Here is a 19,541-nt window from a genome sequence, read left to right on the forward strand (position 1 = left end):
AAGAACGTAATTTGAGTGCAAGAAAGGAAAGAGGAGGAATAGTAGTGGGAGAGTAGGACTGGCAGAAAGGGAAAAACGCATAAGCTGTCTGGCAGAAATTTACACAGTGCATGATTTAATCATTTCCAACAGGTGGTTTAGGAATCATGAAAGGTAGTTGTATATGTGGAAGAGACCTAAAGGCAACAGAAGATTTCAGATAAAGAAAGACGGAAATATTGAATTCAAATTTTAAACTGCAAACCATTTCCAAGAGCAGATGCAGAGTCAAGTCATAATTGATTGGTTATGAACTGCAGATTAAAACTGAAGAAACTGCCAAAAGAGAGGAAATTTAGGAAATGGCACCAGGATAAACTGAAAAAACTGTTTGTGGTGGAGATTTTCAAATGGAGCACGTGAGAAACAGGGGAAAGAAATACAATAGACAAAAAATGAGTAGCTTTGAGAGATGAAATAGTAAGAGCAACAGAAGATCAAAAAGGCAAGGCCCAGTAAAAATACTTGGATAACTTATCATATGCTGAATTTAACTGACAACTGGAGAAAATGTAAAAATGCAGTGAACGAAGCATGTGAAACAGAAAATGGATGTCTAAAAACTGAAACAGTTAGAATTTGCAAAATAGCTGGAGGACAAATGCAAGGCTCTACAAACATGCATTGCGAGAGGGAAGATAGATGCTGTCAACAGCAAAAGTAAAGAGGTCTTTGGAGAAAAGAGAAGCAGCTGGTGAATACAAGAACTCAGATGGCATGCCAGTACTAAGTAAAGAAGAGAAAGCTGAAAGATGAAAGAAATATACAAAACGACTATACAAGGAAAACATACTTGAAGACAATATTAACAGAGAAGGAGGAGGATGTAAATGAATATGAACTGGGAAATATGACAGAGCACTAAAATACCTAAGGTGAAACGAGGACCATGGAATAGAGAACATTTACTCATAATTATTGAAATCCTTGGGATGTCAGCTTTGAAAAAACTATTCTACCTGATTTGTACGCTATATGACTACCAAATTAACCTCAAACTTCAAGAAGAATGCAATAATTACAATTTTGAAGAAAACAGATGCTGTCAGGTGTGAATTATACTGAATTATCAGTTTAATATACTACACTTGCAAAATACTGGCATGAATTATTTACGTAAGTATGGAATAACTGACAGAGGCTGACCATGGGGAAGATCAATTTGAGTTTTGGAAAAATGTAGGAACACATGAAGCAATAGAGACACCATGACTTATTTTAGAAGATAGGCTAAAGGTAAGTAATCCTATATTTATAGGATATGTAGATTTAGAGAAAGTTTTTGACAATGCTGACTGGATTACACTGTTTGAAATTCAGTACATAACAGTCTGGATAAAATACAGAGAGTGAAAGTTTATTTGCAACATGTATAGAAACCAGACTGTAGACACACCAGTCTAAGGACACAAAACAGAAGCAGTGATAGAGTACAAAGTGAGACAGGGTTGTAGTCTACCTGAAGTGTCATTCAATCCGTCCACAGATCACGCAGAAAGGGGATCAAGGAGAAATCGGAAGAAGGAAATAAAGTTCAGAGAGAAGTAATTAAAACTTTGATGTTTGCTGATGACTTTGTAATTCTTTTGTGGAGGGAAATGGCTTGGAAGATCAGTTAAATGGAACTGTTATTTTCTTTGAAATGGATTATAAGATGAACAACAAAATTAAACAAAGTTAATGGAAATAGTCAATTTAAATCAGGTAATGATGAGGGAATTAAATTAGGAAATGAGACACTAAAAGTATCTGATGATATTTGCTATATGGGCAACAACATAATGTAATGGCCAAGGAAGATGGATTATAAAACAGAGCGGCAATAGCAAGAACATCATTTCTGAAAAAAGGAACTTTGTTAACCTCAAAAAATTTTTTATTGTTCGGGAATATTTACTGGTGGTGTATGTCTGGAATCAAGTCTTGTATGGAAGTGAAATGTGGACAATAAACAGTTCAGATGAGGACTGCCAGTTTTGTAATGGAGGGAAAAGCTGTGGGTAAAAATTGTAGAAAGCGACAAGACCATAGCTTGAGTACATTAAGCAGGTTCAAATGGAATAAGTGAAAAGGGTCGCACACGATAGACTAGCTAACAGGACTGCATCAAACCAGCCTTCATACTGAAGACAATCGTAACAACAGTAACAACAGCTACAGCAACAATTACAATCATAGCGTGTAGGCTTTCACGGCCGGCGTCTTCAGTAATTAAAACTTCCGGGCTAAGAGGCTGTGGTCCAATAGTAGAAATACTTCTCCCTGATGTTTCGTTGCCAGCTGCGGGCAACATCATCTGAGGTGAGTCTACAACTGGCTGCTAGGCCGTGGAGGTCCTGTTTATATAGAGCGCGTAGAGGGCGCCACCACTCGTCACGTGTTGTCAACAGTAAAACTATCTCTGGCTGGCGTCATTACTCTCGATCGAAGGTAATCGATTGTCACATCTTTGGTACAAAGTCGATCGCCATATTTTATCTAACTTCAAGCCTTCTTCTTTCCTGTTAAAATTATTGTGGTGTTTAAAAATCTCTACGGGTGACCATGAAATAAAATTTAGTGAGACAAGCGTGCTAGCTAAGACATCGCATTATTATGCACGTACGTATAGAGAGGCTGTAGAGATTTTTAAACACCACAATAATTTTAACAGGAAAGAAGAAGGCTTGAAGTTAGGTAAGATATGGCGATCGACTTTGTACCAAAGATGTGACAATCGATTACCTTCGATCGAGAGTAATGATGCCAGCCAGAGATAGTTTTACTGTTGACAACACGTGACGAGTGGTGGTGCCCTCTACGCGCTCTATATAAACAGGACCTCCACGACCTAGCAGCCAGTCGTAGACTCACCTGAGATGATGTTGCCCGCAGCTGGCAACGAAACGTCAGGGAGAAGTATTTCTACTATTGGACCACAGCCTCTTAGCCCGGAAGTTTTAATTACTGAACAATTACAATGTTTCATAATCTGTTAAATAGCTTCTCCTCTTTATCTGGGTAGTGAGCACGTGTTGTACTTTGTGTTTGTGCAGAACTGTGTACATTATCCCACTAACACTTAGTGAAAATTAGCTCCCAGTAACATTTTATAGTCATTTCAAATACGGTCATTATCCACAGTGGTACTGTTTATGATAGTATAACTAAGTGACATCCAAATGAAATGGATAGAATGACACTCATCATATACAGAAGATGCTGAGTGCCAGACATACACACACACACACACACACACACACACACACACACACACACACACACACACACACACTTGCTCACGTTATAGCTATTGGACTAAGTCCTTTGTCAGCTGAAGACATAGCACGCGCGCGGTTGTGTGTGTGTGTGTGTGTGTGTGAGTGTGCGCGCGCGCCACTCACGCACACACACACACACACACACACACACACACACACACACACACACACACACGCGCGCGCGCGCGTTCGTGCGCTATGTCTTCAGCTGACAAAGGACTTAGTCCAATAGCTATAACATCTTTTTCCAATGTGCCTGTCTGCCACTCAACACCTTTATGTGCTCAGTAGCAACCTATCATTTCATATTGTTGTTATTCCATCTCAAATTTTCCAGTCTTTGATTTTGACATTCAAACGAATATGGCTGGGGACAAAAAAGAGGAAAGAAAACTCTGTTAATTGTCTGTACTGTCAAATGTGAATGGTATTAGTGTTTGATAAGGCCCTACCAACAAAGAAATATAAAATTAATATGCTGCTCTTGTACATGTTCCGTTACACTTTCACTAATGGCCCACAGCAATAAGGAACTCTGGTTCCAGAAAATTCCACTTTAAGAGGCCCAGTTGTTGACAACTTCTCTGATTTCTATCCTCATCTTCTAATGTAATGTTACTTCAACAGATTAGCTAATGTCTCTTGATGAACAAGTCTGCAATCTGACAACTGCTTTTGTATGCTAAGCAATAAATAATTTTAATAGCACAGGCTGCAAACAAACATTTTGAAAGCTCAATATATCAAATACTATCCACAGAATTGCAAACAGCCTTTGGAAGAACAGTTTGTTCTACCATACACCTATCATTGTCGCCACTTGTGTTCTGTTCTGTTTGAGATAATATCCATACCTGCACTTATTTGAGTAACTTTGTCTCTCAACTGAATTATTATTACTATTATTTTTTTTATGCTAAATATACCCTCACAATCTTTTTTCATTTTATTTTAGTAACTACTTACCTTGATTTTTCTGTCCAAACATGTTCAATGCAAAGTTCTGGATACAATGGTTTCGGTACAACATGGTAGTCAGTAGCCTGACTGACTGTCAGTCTTGAGTCTGCAAGAGAGAGGGGGCTACCAGATGGACGACGGACAGAACGGCAAGAAGAGGCTGGTGATAACAGTGCAAATGCCTCACCTGGAGATGCTGCACGGTTCCTGCATGATAAAAAGGCACCTTTTTAACTAATTGTTAAAAATTAAAAATTATCCTTCAAATGGCAAGGTTTATCAAGAACACACTGCACCAATGAGAGTAGTATGATACTAAAATGTCTAAAATTGGTGCAATGACAATAAAAATTAAAAAGCATAATTGTTCTTGCCTACTCACATTAATCCTACAAATCCAAACATCCATATTCTAAAATTATTGATATTGCCTCAATTTAAAGTAGATCCCCGAAAAGCAGAAAGGCTAACAAAACAGGATCTTCAACAGTAAATTAGGTTATTGTATATGATCAACCACTTACCAAATACACAAATGAGCCAATAATCTTAGAAATGTACAATAAGGAAAGATCATTTAAAAACAGGAATTTTATTAAAACTTTTATGTACATGAACACACAACAAATGGTTTTTTACAATATGTCACAATGATATTGAGATGTGTAATTAATATGTCTGCACCTGCTGAATAATTCATAACACATGGCCAGGCACCACAGATTGATGCAGGGCTGGTGATAGCAACGATGATGGCTGACTTCGGGCATGTTGCGCTGATATCAGTTGGAACTATCAATATGTAGGGTTTCACAAAGCAGGTCTTACAACTGAGCAGGAATACGAAGTGGTGGTTTGCTGAGCTTATTAGTGACAGTATAGGGGACTAGGCCTTGGGTTGCACATGGTCACACACTTGGGCAGAAGAACCAGGCCAGGCTCTTTCCTATGATACAATCCAACAGCAGGTGCCCAAGTTTAACCAACGTCTCCATCTATTTAGAAACTTCCCTAACTAGATAACAAAACATAGCTTTCAATGCCCCAGAAAGCATGTTTACTAGGTATCGGAAGAAAAAAATAGTGACAACAATACATAAAACTGGAACTTGTACATTTGCAAATATTCTTCATTAAACCATGCAGTCAATAACATGAAATACATCAACTTGAGGTACATACAGGGAGTCTCTCCTAAGAGTTGTCAGGTGTATTTTCTCTGGTGTCTCAGCAGATATTTGCAATTTAGTTTTTGCGTTGTGTAAATGGAGTCTATGTGCCCATTTGATAAAACAGCCTCGCATTAATCTAGTGCAATATTTGTTTTATCAATATCAGACTAAACTAATTTGGGACCACTCTATCAAATGGGCACATCAAATTCCAAATTAGAAAGTGATTTTTGTTGTAATCGGGAAGGTGCTTTATGTTTTTGACACTGGGCATCACGTGAAGGACATAACGAGCATAATTGTCCGGGCTGACACCATCTACACAATGCAAAAATGAAATTGCAAATATCTGCCAAAATGTAACAGAAAATGTGCCTGATGACCCTTAGGAGAGACAATCAGTATATGGTGAACCAGAACACTGCTGACAAACTTTCAGAGGTTATTGAGAGATATCTTCAGTATATTCTGGTCCATGAACCATGGACCTTGCCGTTGGTGGGGAGGCTTGCGGGCCTCAGCGATACAGATGGCCGTACCGTAGGTACAACCACAACGGAGGGGTATCTGTTGAGAGGACAGACAAACGTGTGGTTCCTGAAGAGGGGCAGCAGCCTTTTCAGTAGTTGCAAGGGCAACAGTCTGGATGATTGACTGATCTGGCCTTGTAACAATAACCAAAACGGCCTTGCTGTGCTGGTACTGCGAACGGCTGAAAGCAAGGGGAAACTACGGCCGTAATTTTTCCAGAGGGCATGCAGCTTTACTGTATGATTAAATGATGATGGCGTCCTCTTGGGTAAAATATTCCGGAGGTAAAATAGTCCCCCATTCGGATCTCCGGGTGGGGACTACTCAAGAGGATGTCGTTATCAGGAGAGAGAAAACTGGCGTTCTACGGATCGGAGCGTGGAATGTCAGATCCCTTAATCGGGCAGGTAGGTTAGAAAATTTAAAAAGGGAAATGGATAGGTTAAAGTTAGATATAGTGGGAATTAGTGAAGTTCGGTGGCAGGAGGAACAAGACTTCTGGTCAGGTGACTACAGGGTTATAAACACAAAGTCAAATAGGGGTAATGCAGGAGTAGGTTTAATAATGAATAGGAAAATAGGAATGCGGGTAAGCTACTACAAACAGCATAGCGAATGCATTATTGTGGCCAAGATAGATACGAAGCCCACACCTACTACAGTAGTACAAGTTTATATGCCAACTAGCTCTGCAGATGACGAAGAAATTGAAGAAATGTATGATGAAATAAAAGAAATTATTCAGATAGTGAAGGGAGACGAAAATTTAATAGTCATGGATGACTGGAATTCGAGTGTAGGAAAAGGGAGAGAATGAAACGTAGTACGTGAATACGGATTGGGGCTAAGAAATGAAAGAGGAAGCCGCCTGATAGAATTTTCCACAGAGCACAACTTAATCATAGCTAACACTTGGTTTAAGAATCATGATAGAAGGTTGTATACATGGAAGAAGCCTGGAGATACTAAAAGGTATCAGATAGATTATATAATGGTAAGACAGATTTAGGAACCAGGTTTTAAATTGTAAGACATTTCCAGGGGCAGATGTGGACTCTGACCACAATCTATTGGTTATGACCTGTAGATTAAAACTGAAGAAACTGCAAAAAGGTGGGAATTTAAGGAGATGGGACCTGGATAAACTGAAAGAACCAGAGGTTGTACAGAGTTTCAGGGAGAGCATAAGGGAACAATTGAAAGGAATGAGGGAAAGAAATACAGTAGAAGAAGAATGGGTAGCTCTGAGGGATGAAGTAGTGAAGGCAGCAGAGGATCAAGTAGGTAAAAAGAACAGGGTTAGTAGAAATCCTTGGGTAACAGAAGAGATATTGAATTTAATTGACGAAAGGAGAAAATATAAAAATGCAGTAAATGAAGCAGGCAAAAAGGAATACAAACGTCTCAAAAATGAGATCTACAGGAAGTGCAAAATGGCTAAGCAGGGATGGCTAGAGGACAAATGTAAGGATGTAGAGGCTTATCTCACTAGGGGTAAGATAGATACTGCCTACAGGAAAATTAAAGAGACCTTTGGAGATAAGAGAACCACATGTTTGAACATCAAGAGCTCAGATGGAAACCCAGTTCTAAGCAAAGAAGGGAAAGCAGAAAGGTGGAAGGAGTATATAGAGGGTCTATACAAGGGCGATGCACTTGTGGACAATATTATGGAAATGGAAGAGGATGTAGATGAAGATGAAATGGGAGATACGATACTGCGTGAAGTTTGACAGAGCACTGAAAGACCTGAGTCGAAACAAGGCCCCCGGAGTAGACAACATTCCATTGGAACTACTGACGGCCTTGGGAGAGCCAGTCCTGACAAAACTCTACCATCTGGTGAGCAAGATGTATGAAACAGGCGAAATACCCTCAGACTTCAAGAAGAATATAATAATTCCAATCCCAAAGAAAGCAGGTGTTGACAGATGTGAAAATTACCGAACAATCAGTTTAATAAGCCACAGCTGCAAAGTACTAACACGTATTCTTTACAGACGAATGGAAAAACTAGTAGAAGCCGACCTCGGGGACGATCAGTTTGGATTCCGTAGAAATACTGGAACACGTGAGGCAATACTGACCTTACGACTTATCTTAGAAGAAAGATTAAGGAAAGGCAAACCTACGTTCCTAGCATTTGTAGACTTAGAGAAAGCTTTTGACAATGTTGACTGGAATACTCTCTTTCAAATTCTGAAGGTGGCAGGGGTAAAATACAGGGAGCGAAAGGCTATTTACAATTTTTACAGAAACCAGATGGCAGTTATAAGAGTGGAGGGACATGAAAGGGAAGCAGTGGTTGGGAAGGGAGTAAGACAGGGCTGTAGCCTCTCCCCGATGTTATTCAATCTGTATATTGAGCAAGCAGTAAAGGAAACAAAAGAAAAATTCGGAGTAGGTATTAAAATCCATGGAGAAGAAATAAAAACGTTGAGGTTCGCCGATGACATTGTAATTCTGTCAGAGACAGCAAAGGACTTGGAAGAGCAGTTGAACGGAATGGATGGTGTCTTGAAGGGAGGATATAAGATGAACATCAACAAAAGCAAAACGAGGATAATGGAATGTAGTCGAATTAAGTCGGGTGATGTTGAGGGTATTAGATTAGGAAATGAGACACTTAAAGTAGTAAAGGAGTTTTGCTATTTGGGGAGCAAAATAACTGATGATGGTCGAAGTAGAGAGGATATAAAATGTAGACTGGCAATGGCAAGGAAAGCATTTCTGAAGAAGAGAAATTTGTTAACATCGAGTATAGATTTAAGTGTCAGGAAGTTATTTCTGAAAGTATTTGTATGGAGTGTAGCCATGTATGGAAGTGAAACATGGACAGTAAATAGTTTGGACAAGAAGAGAATAGAAGCTTTTGAAATGTGGTGCTACAGAAGAATGCTGAAGATTAGATGGGTAGATCACATAACTAATGAGGAAGTATTGAATAGGATTGGGGAGAAGAGAAGTTTGTGGCACAACTTGACCAGAAGAAGGGATCGGTTGGTGGGACATGTTCTGAGGCGTCAAGGGATCACCAATTTAGTATTGGAGGGCAGCGTGGAGGGTAAAAATCGTAGGGGGAGACCAAGAGATGAATACACTAAGCAGATTCAGAAGGATGTAGGTTGCAGTAGGTACTGTGAGATGAAGAAGCTTGCACAGGATAGAGTAGCATGGAGAGCTGCATCAAACCAGTCTCAGGACTGAAGACCACAACAACAACAACAAGGGGTCTCTGACGGCTCACTAAAGAGTCATTGCATTTCATATAGGTGAGAATGGGTTGGTCGCAGTGGTCCTGGTTCCATGGCCAGCTGAGCTCAGTGAGCAGATATTACACCAGTGTAATCCCTCTCCTGGGGGCATGTGAAGAGCCTAGTTGACGAGATTCTAAGCAATACACACACAGGCCTGGCTGCTGGGATTATCACAGCTGCAGAAGCAGTACTTCAAAACCCTAGAATTCTGGAGCATGTAAAACAGTCAACAGTGCATTGCTGAACATGCTGCTGTGATCATGGTGATAACAATTTTGAACAATTCTGTATGAGGAAAGTTTTACATTTGTTACGTGCTGAATTGCACACTGACAGAACAATTTGAACACAAACTGAGCAAAATGTTGTATTTCATCATATGGTTGTTCCATTACTCTCTGTTGGGCATTGTATGCTTTGGTTTCTGTGTGTTATAGGCATCTTTACTGCTGTAAAGACATATTCACAGAAACCAGGGCGATTGTGGTAATAAACTGAAAAAATCATAATTACATTATTACTTTGTAATGAGCCATCAGAGATGATAGGTCTCTTATACCAAAATACTTCGAAGCTATCCTGAACAGACACGGAGAGTTTGTTGGTGTAGTTATGGTTCATTCAAATGATTTAATAGTAAAGAAGATTACTCACTGAATAGCAGAAACATTGAGTTGTAGACAGGCACACACCAAACGGAATGAAAACTTTCCTAGGTTTCTGAAGAAATCCTGACACAAACACCTTAAATTTTGCTGGCTAGACACAATGCCAGGATTGTAGTTCAGCATGTGGACTGGGGTAAGAGTTGTGTCAGTTTGGGTGGGCAGAAGGGAAGAGGTGGGAAGTGAGAAGAGGGACTGGGTTGGATAGTTAACAGCTAAGAGAGAGTCAGCAGGTGTGCTGGCTAGGAATGCAGAAGGGGCAGTTGGAAGGTGCATTGTTTAGGCATGTGATATACAAACACCAGAGCCAGTGAGGTGCAGCACACAATGGAATGACATGGTGCTTGGTGACATGGACTGAGAGGAACTGATGAGACAGATAAAGGGGAAAATGTTGAATAAAGTATGTGGGGACAGAGGATTAGCACAGATTAAGACCACGTGGATTACAGGAGCAGAGGATGTTATAAGAATAATTCCCATCAACATAATTTAGAAAAGCTAGAGGTAAGGTCCAGATAGCACAGTATGTGAAGCAGCTGTTGAATTATATCCTGTTGCGCTCAGCTGTGAGTCGTGTTACTGGGAGGTCAACATTGTTCTTGGTCACAACCTGGTGGTGGCCATTCACTCTGGTGGACAGGCGCTTGGTTGTCGTGCTGGAATAAAAACCTGTGCTGTGATTGCAGAAGAGTTAGTATATATCATGGCTGCTTTGACAGGTGGTCTAATCGGGCAGGTCTTGCATGTGGGCCTTCCATAGGGTTGACCCCTGTGGCAAGGAGTTGGGAGTGGAGAAGTATAGTGGTGGACCAGGATGTTGTATATGTTGAGGGTGATTGGATACCAATTTAGGTAGGGTGACAAGGGCCTTGGTTAGTGTGTCCCTCATTTCTGGGCATGACGAAAGACAATCAAAGCCCAGGCAAAAGATCTGGCTCAGCTGCTCCAGTCCAGGTTAATATTGGGTGCTCCTTTGTAGTCGATTCTTGGGAGTGGTTAGAGGATTAGAGGTGTTGACAAGGAAAACTTGTTTGCAGACTACGATTAGGGAGATGTGTCTGCTTCTGAAGGCCCTTATGAAACCTTCAGCACAGTGAGCAATGGAAATCTAGTCACTGCAGATACGCCTTCCACAAGTGGCCAGTGCTGTATGGGAGAATTTTTTGGTGTGGAAGGAGTGACAGCTGCCAAATTGCAGGTAGTGTTGGTAGTCAGCGGGTTTAATATGGGTGGTATGGATGGAGCTACCACAAACATGGACATCAACATAAAATAATAAAAATAAAATAATAAAATAATTTCCACTCTTGGCAACCAAAATCTCCAACCAACTGCTCTAAGCCTAGCCTCTCATATCAAAAATATAAACTGTTTTCTTCACTGACTCTCAAACATCTCCACCCCTTTCCCATTGGGATCCCTATTCGTCACTGTTGATTCCACCTCCCTATACACCAACATCCATCACGCCCATCGTCTTGCCGCTATCAAACATTTTATCTCCCAACATTCTTCCAACTCCAAACCCACTATCTCATTGTTCATAGACATTACCAACTATATCCTCACACACAACTCATTAAAAAATCCACAGCACAGTCAAGGGCACCCATGTCGCAGTCTCCTATGCCAACCTGTTTATTGACCATCTATAGGAAAGCCTCCTAGCCTCTCAAACCCATGGTTCAAGTTCACTAACATCTTTACAATCTGGACTCAAGGACCAAGGCACCCTATCCCTATTCATTCACAATCTGAACACCTTCTTTCCCATCCGCTTCACATGGACCTCTTCAACCCAAAAAGCCACTCTCTTAGGCATTGATCTCTACCTTTCTGATGGCTCTACATCAACATTTCTGTTTATTAAGACCACTAACAACCAACAGCGCCTTCATTCTGACAGCTGTCACACACCAAAAAATCGCTCCCATACAGCTTTGGTCCTCCCGAGTCCAGATTATAAAGACGTCAGTGACAAGAATTCCCTTTCCCATTAGGCAGAAAGTGTCACACAGGCCTTCACAGACAGGCACTCCCTCCCTCCCCCCCAACCTAGTCACCTAGTCTGCCCTATCCTTTGCTATGCAAAAGTTACATGGATCTCTGCCCCTCCCACGTAGCATATGTCCCTCCAGATCCTCAAACAACATGCTCTCAGCCTCACTTTCTGCATCCACGTACCCCACCCTACTCCATTAGGATTCTTTACCAACTCATCAAATTCTCACCTCTCCTCACATTGAACCCCTCTGAATAACCTACACCATCCATAAATTCAACTCCGACCAAAGGATCAACCCCCTCATCACACGCTATCACCCAGATGCAGCAGCTGAACCACGTACTTCACTAGGGCTTTGATTTTCAGTCAACATGCCCAGACGAGGGGGACACTCCACCAAAGATCCTTCTGACCCCTTCTAAAGTGATATTCTGCTGTTCACCTAATGTATTCAACATCCTGGTGCATCTCTATGATAGCCCAAACTACAAATTCCTTGTCACATGGGCCATATCCTTGTGGAAGACCTCGGCACAAGACGTGCGTAATTCACCCACCCAGCACTTTTTACTCCAGTCGTGTCGCAGGCCTATCCTAACCCATAAGGGGCATGGTGATATGTGAAAACAGCTAAGTCACATGTCACCTCTGCTGCAAGCAACAACTGCTTTTTATTTAGACATTACAACCAACCACCTGCCCACCAGAATAAATGGCCACCACCAGACCAGGGTCAAGAAAAAAGTTTACCATTCCGTGGCACAACATGCTGCTGGGCACAACAGGTACAAGCTCAATGGCTGGATCCTTTCCCCAGCAACAGCTTTTCTGAGCCACGTAGATGGGAGTTATCCTTACAACACATCCTTCGCTCCCACAGTCCTCCTGGCCTCAACCTCCACTAACCCACTGTCCCAATATCCTATACCTGTCAGTTTCTTCCCACAATCTTCATTGTGCACCACATCTCACTGTTTCTGGCACCAGTGTATCACACGCATAGCCCATGCACATACTAAGCCTTCCCTCCTGCATACCTAGCCAACACACTTCTGCCTCCCTCCGAGCCACTAGCTACCCAACCCCAAACTTCCACTTCTTCCCTCCCACCAATTTCTCCCTTTACCCACCCCACCAGAAACAATCCTCATCCCACCCTGTTCCACCAGCTAAACTGCACTGTGTCTGTTGCTCGCATAATGTGTGTGTGTGTGTGTGTGTGTGTGTGCGTGTGTGTGTGTGTGTGTGTGTGTACTCTAGCTTGTCAAATGATTTCTTCCAAAAGCTGGCAAAGTTTTCATTCTGTTTTGTGTGTGCTTATCAACAACTCAACACTTCTGCCATTCTTAGTGGTTATCTTCACTCTTAGATTATTTAGATACCCATTTTTTGTGTGTGCTAATCAACTAGTGGTAGTCTAGACATCTTTTTTAATAAACTAACTGTTCTACACAGACTCTCAACTCCCCAAAATATGATAACTTTATTTGGGAACATACACACAAATATTATAGATGAAATCAGTAGCAGCCCCATGAATGGCTTCTTAGTTTTTAGTGTTGGCAAACAGTGCATATGAGTAACAAAAAATTTATCATCACTAATTGATCATGTGATCACTAATACAGACAGAAGGCATTGTGATACATCTGTAAACGATATTGCACTCTCAGATCATTTTTCTCTAAAAGTTATAATAAAATCCGGTTTGGAAAAGCTCATTAAACTGCAGAACTATAAAGAACCTTTTTCAAAACATAAAACCTACAAATTTTCAAAGATACTTATTGTTAAAGCAAAGCTGGAAGGAAGTGTGTGCAGGAAACAATGCAGAGGCAATGTTCTCCAAGTTCTCTACATGATTTAAACAGAATTTTGAGCATTCATGTCCAAAACTATCCATATCAGTGGAAATGTCCAACAAAAATTAGTAAGTGTATTCGTTTAAATTTTTGCTCTTAACATGTATTATATTACACATGCAGGTAATGTCAGTAAGTCTACATATATGGTATTTCTACGTAAGATATACATCCCAGATAACATAAAGAGGAAAAATTCTATACTACATCTGCACATCAAATTTATCACTGTATTTGAGGGAGTTTACCATCACATTTCTATATCAAATTCATTTATGTTCCATGTTATATGGGCATTTCAATATATGCTCCTTTTCATACTTACTTCCACACAATTTCAGCTCCTTTAACAGTAAAGTATTACGAACTGCTGCCTTGCTGTATGGGCTCTTTGCTGTCAAAGTCAATCATTTGCTGTGTCTTGTATTTTAATTATGAATTCCATTTACATATTTACTGTCTTTTTCACTTGTTATTTATAATATATGGACAACATAAATAGCCAGAATATTATGACTAGTAAAATTGTTTTTGCATGATGCTGGCTTTACTTTTCCCATAATTCTTACTGCTTTCTTTCTTAGTATAAAAACCCTTCTTCCACTGATCTGGCAGCTACTGCCCCACGTGCAATTGCAAAAGTAAGTAGTGCACTAAACCAAATAAAACAATTCTTAATTGAGATTGGTTTTGCTGCATTTAATGTTCAAGTTCTCATCCTGAAAATAAGTGTTTGCTTTTTCAATTAACTTATGTATCTTTGTACTTATGCATACTGCACTCTGTGTCTAACAGGTATGATAATAAGGTAATAGTTAGCAGGACTACTGGAAATCATTCACCTAGCATATACATGGGAAAATGCTCATAATGGATCCTTGTGGTGCACCAAACTTTACATTTCTTATCTTTGGTCTTCCATGTCCAATTCCATCTCCAATACAATAACTAACTTCTGTACAATGTTGCTAATTTTTTACATATGACTCTATTACAATCATCTGTTTCCTGCTGACACCACTGTTTAAAAATATTGTTAACAGTGCAGTGTGATTAACTCTAATGTAGCAAGTTATAAGTTCTGAAAACATCTTCCATTTGTTAACCGCATCAGTTCTACATACTGATTCTCAAGTTCCTTGTCTCAATTTTGTCTTGGCATGAATGTTGTTGCCAGACAATATTTCCTTATGCACATACTTTTTTGTTTTCAATAAACTCATTGCTGCATTCTATGATAAAATTCTGTTCAGAATGGAATGGAGATGTGTTTGCAGCAGCCACCAGAAAGATCACAGGAGGCGCACATCGGCACTGCGCGTCACAGGCAGTAGTTGCCGCAAGTAAAGTCCCGCCCACCAGAGGGCACGTGAGAATTCGGCGCCCTCTGCCAGCGGAACAACAACAACTCAGGCAAGTTCATATCGGGCATGCCTAACAGACAGTTCCCGGTCTGCACTAGGTGGAGTGCGATGGAAACGTGAATCGTGTTACTACACTTACAATATATGCTGAGGCAATATTTTCATAATTTGTAATCATATGAACTATTGAGCTGTTGTATGCACCAGCTGGTACACAACGGCAGGTATTTAGGTCCTCTCACACCCTCAAATATCAAATTCCCCAAAAAAGAGCCCAAGAGAGCTAAAAGTTCTAGTCTTACGTCATCATTACAGAAAAAAATCTACAGTTGGAGAGTGTTTGCTGCATATTTTCATTTTGCCCTTTTGAAAGAATTTCATCTGCTCCAGTTTCCGCTAGGTTACATGTAATTCTGTACCACATATAGTAAATATATCCATCACATCGGAGTGACAAGTTCTCCTGTACACTCACTACTGCACGTTTATACGTCAGTTTCAATTGATAGTCTCTTAATTATATGTTTTTGACCATAGAAACAGATTTTTGACCATAGAAACAAATTAAGTACCAAAAGCCATTCCACATCTTCATCTACATCCATACTCCGCAAGCCACCTGACGGTGTGTGGCGGAGGGTACCTTGAGTACCTCTATCGGTTCTCCCTTCTATTCCAGTCTCGTATTGTTTGTGGAAAGAAGGATTGTCGGTATGCCTCTGTGTGGGCTCTAATCTCTCTGATTTTATCCTCATGGTCTCTTCATGAGATATACATAGGAGGGACCAATATACTGCTTGACTTCCTCGGTGAGGGTATGTTCTGGAAACTTCACCAAAAGCCCGTACCGAGCAACTGAGCATCTCTCCTGCAGAGTCTTCCACTGGAGTTTATCTATCATCTCCGTAACGCTTTCACGATTACTAAATGATCCTGTAACAAAGCACACTGTAACCTACTTCCTTTGTTTTCAGATTGCATTTCCTTAGGATTTTTCCAATGAATCTCAGTTTGGCATCTGCTTTACCGACGATCAACTTTATATGATCATTCCATTTTAAATCACTCCTAATGCGTAATCCCAGATAATTTATGGAATTAACTGCTTCCAGTTACTGGCCTGCTATATTGTAGCTAAATGATAAGGGATCTTTCTTTCCGTGTATTTGCAGCACATTACACTTGTCTACATTGAGGTTCAATTGCCATTCCCTGCACCATGCGTCAATTCGCTGCAGATCCTCCTGCATTTCAGTACAATTTTCCATTGTTACAACCTCGCAATATACCACAGCATCATCCGCAAAAAGCCTCATTTATGTATATTGTGAATAGCAACGGTCCTACGACACTCCCCTGCGGCACACCTGAAATCACTGTCTCCATTGAGAATGACATGCTGCGCTGTGTTATATAGGAACTCTTCAATCCAATCACACAACTGGTCTGATAGTCCATATGCTCATTAAACGACTGTGGGGAACTGTATCAAACGCTTTGCGAAAGTCAAGAAACACGGCATCTACCTGGGAACCCGTGTCTATGGCCCTCTGAGTCTCGTGGACGAATAGCGCGAGCTGGGTTTTACACTATCGTCTTTTTCGAAACCCATGCTGATTTCTACAGAGTAGATTTCTAGTCTCCAGAAAAGTCATTATGCTCTAACATAATACGTGTTCCAAAATTCTACAACCGATCGACGTTAGAGATATAGGTCTATAGTTCTGCACATCTGTTCGACGTCCCTTCTTGAAAACAGGGATGACCTGTGCCCTTTTCCAATCCTTTTGAACGCTATGCTCTTCTAGAAACCTACGGTACACCACTGCAATAAAGGGGGGCAAGTTCCTTCGTGTACTCTGTGTAAAATCGAACTGGTATCCCATCAGGTCCAGCGGCCTTTCCTCTTTTGCGCAATTTTAATTGTTTCTCTATCCCTCTGTCATTTTTGTTTATTTCAAACTATTTCTCAGCTTATTAGTCAATCTTCAGGAAACCACTAACTAGCATCTGCATAGGACACTGGTTCTTAGGTGACCAAGCATTATAGGCAAAGATACAATCACTTCTCATGGATTGTTGTGGAAAAAACTTGTTTCTAATTTTTGAAATTACACTTTACACAACGGATAATGCAAAGCATAACAGATAATTAAATTACACAGTATTACAGGTTAAATGGATCTTTTTTCTGAGATACTGTTGAAATGAGTACTTTCCATCTGTGTTGTGCAACAAACATTTTTTTTGCATCTTTGTAAACTGAACTCTAGGCAATGGACAGTAGTACACACAATGATTAGAATACATTATTGTTACAGGAAATATGGTTATGAGGCCACAATTGAGCACTAGCAACTTATATTGAGACACAAATATGTTTTACATTGTAAATAACATTTTTAAGCAATGGGCAATATTGAATGTAGTACATGGTTAAAATATATAGTATTAAAGTATAACAAGTTATATTGTTGAAGTTTTTGGGGTAAGGATCACGAAAGCCTGTTGTGATTTAGTTCCATGTAGCAGTATATGTCATTGTGACTGTTTGTGGGTATATGGCTGGTTGATAGGAACATGCCACATACCCAAAAACTGCCACCATGACACATACTGCTACACTGAATTAAACTACAACAGGCTTCTACATCTACTCTGCAATTCACACTTAAGTGTCTGGCAGAGGGTTCATCGAACCATTTTCATACTACTTCTCTAGCATGCCACTCTCGAATGACACATGGTAAAAAGGAACACCTAAATCTTTCTGTTTGAGCTCTGATTTCTCTTATTTTATTATAATGATCATTTCTCCCTGCGTAGATGGGTGTCAACAAAATATTTTCGCATTCGGAAGAGAAAGTTGGTGATTGAAATTTCGTAAATAGATCTCGCCGCAAAGAAAACCGCCTTTGTTTCAGTGGCTGCCACCCCAACTTGCGTATCATATCAGTGACACTCTCACCCCTATTGCGCGATAACACGAAACCAGCTGCCCTTCTTTGCACTTTTATGATGTCCTCCGTCAATCCTACCTGGTAAGCATCCCACACCACGCAGCAATATTCCAGCAGAGGACGGACAAGTATAATGTAGGCTGTCTCTTTAGTGGGTTTGTTGCATCTTCTGCCAACAAAGCGCAGTCTTCCTTTCGCCTTCCCCATAATATTATATATGTGATCTTTCCAATTTAAGTTGCTCGTAATAGTAATTCCTAGGTATTTAGTCAAATTGACAGCCCTTACATTTGTGCGTTTTATCATATACCCAAAATTTATCGGATTTCTTTTAGTACTCATGTGGATGACCTCGCACTTTTCTTTGTTTAGTGCCAATTGCCACTTGTTGCACCAAACAGAAATTCTCTCCAGATCACTTTGTAAGTGGAATTGATCGTCTAACGATTTTACTACACGGTAAATTACAGTGTCATCTGCAAAGGGGGCTGGTCAGATTATCAGCTAGATCATTTACGTAAATCAGGAACAGCAGAGGGCCTATGACACTAACTTGCGGAATGCCAGATATCACTTCTGTTCTACTCGATTTTTTACTGTCTATCACTATGAATTGTGGCCTCTCTGAGAGGAAATCATGAATCCAGTAACACAACTGAGATGATACTCCATATGCATGCAATTTGATTAATAGTCGCTTGTGAGGAACAGTATCAAAAGCCTTCTGGAAATCTAGGAACATGGAATCGATCTGAGATCCCTTGTCGACAGCACTCATTACTTCATGGGAATAAAGAGCTCTGCTTTCTTGCATTGCCGATGTCTTCTGCTAACACCGGACGCTTCTCCAAAGATTTCACTGCTAGGAAGGGGAAATTTTCACTCTTTCGCTCTCTCTCTTATTGTTCAAAAATACACAAGAATGATATTTTCTGAATCCGTGTTGGTTATGTATCAATAAGTCATTTTCTTCAAGGTGATTCATAATGTTCGAGAACAGTATTTGCTCCAAGATCCTACTGCAAATTGAGGTCAGTGATAGGGGTCTGTAATGCAATGGGTTACTCCTATTTCCTTTCTTGAATATTGGTGTGACCTGTGCTACTTTCCAGTCTGAAGGAACAGACCTTTCGTTGAGTGAGCTGTTGTATATGATTGCTAAGAAAGGTGCAATTGTATCTGCATACTCTGAAAGGAACTTAACCGGTATACCATCTGGACCGAAAGACTTGCCTTTCTTAAGTGATTTGAATTGTTTTGCAACACCTAAGATATCTAGTTTCTTATTCTTTAAACCACAAACTTCAACAACATAACTTGCAATACTTAAATACTGTACATTTTAACCTTGTATTATGTTAAATATTGTGTAGTGCCCCCAGTATTTTATGAAAGTCTGGAGACACTTGTGTTCCAGCTGTTTCAAACACGTGTTATTTTAAAGCACGGCGTAAGGATGAGCA

General features: G+C 40.3%; 1 protein-coding gene across 2 annotated transcripts in view; it reads right to left on the reverse strand.

Moving 5' to 3' along the window:
- The window catches only part of LOC126164949 (anaphase-promoting complex subunit 1), a 361,025-nt gene that overhangs the window by 276,667 nt on the left and 64,817 nt on the right, over positions 1-19,541 (reverse strand). For both annotated transcript variants that reach the window (XM_049920281.1, XM_049920280.1), the window contains exon 8: positions 4,266-4,466. In XM_049920281.1, the coding sequence (XP_049776238.1) occupies positions 4,266-4,466 (201 nt within the window). The remainder of the gene's footprint in view (positions 1-4,265; positions 4,467-19,541) is intronic.

Source organism: Schistocerca cancellata, chromosome 1 (genome assembly GCF_023864275.1).
Source record: "Schistocerca cancellata isolate TAMUIC-IGC-003103 chromosome 1, iqSchCanc2.1, whole genome shotgun sequence".
Taxonomy (NCBI): domain Eukaryota; kingdom Metazoa; phylum Arthropoda; class Insecta; order Orthoptera; family Acrididae; genus Schistocerca; species Schistocerca cancellata.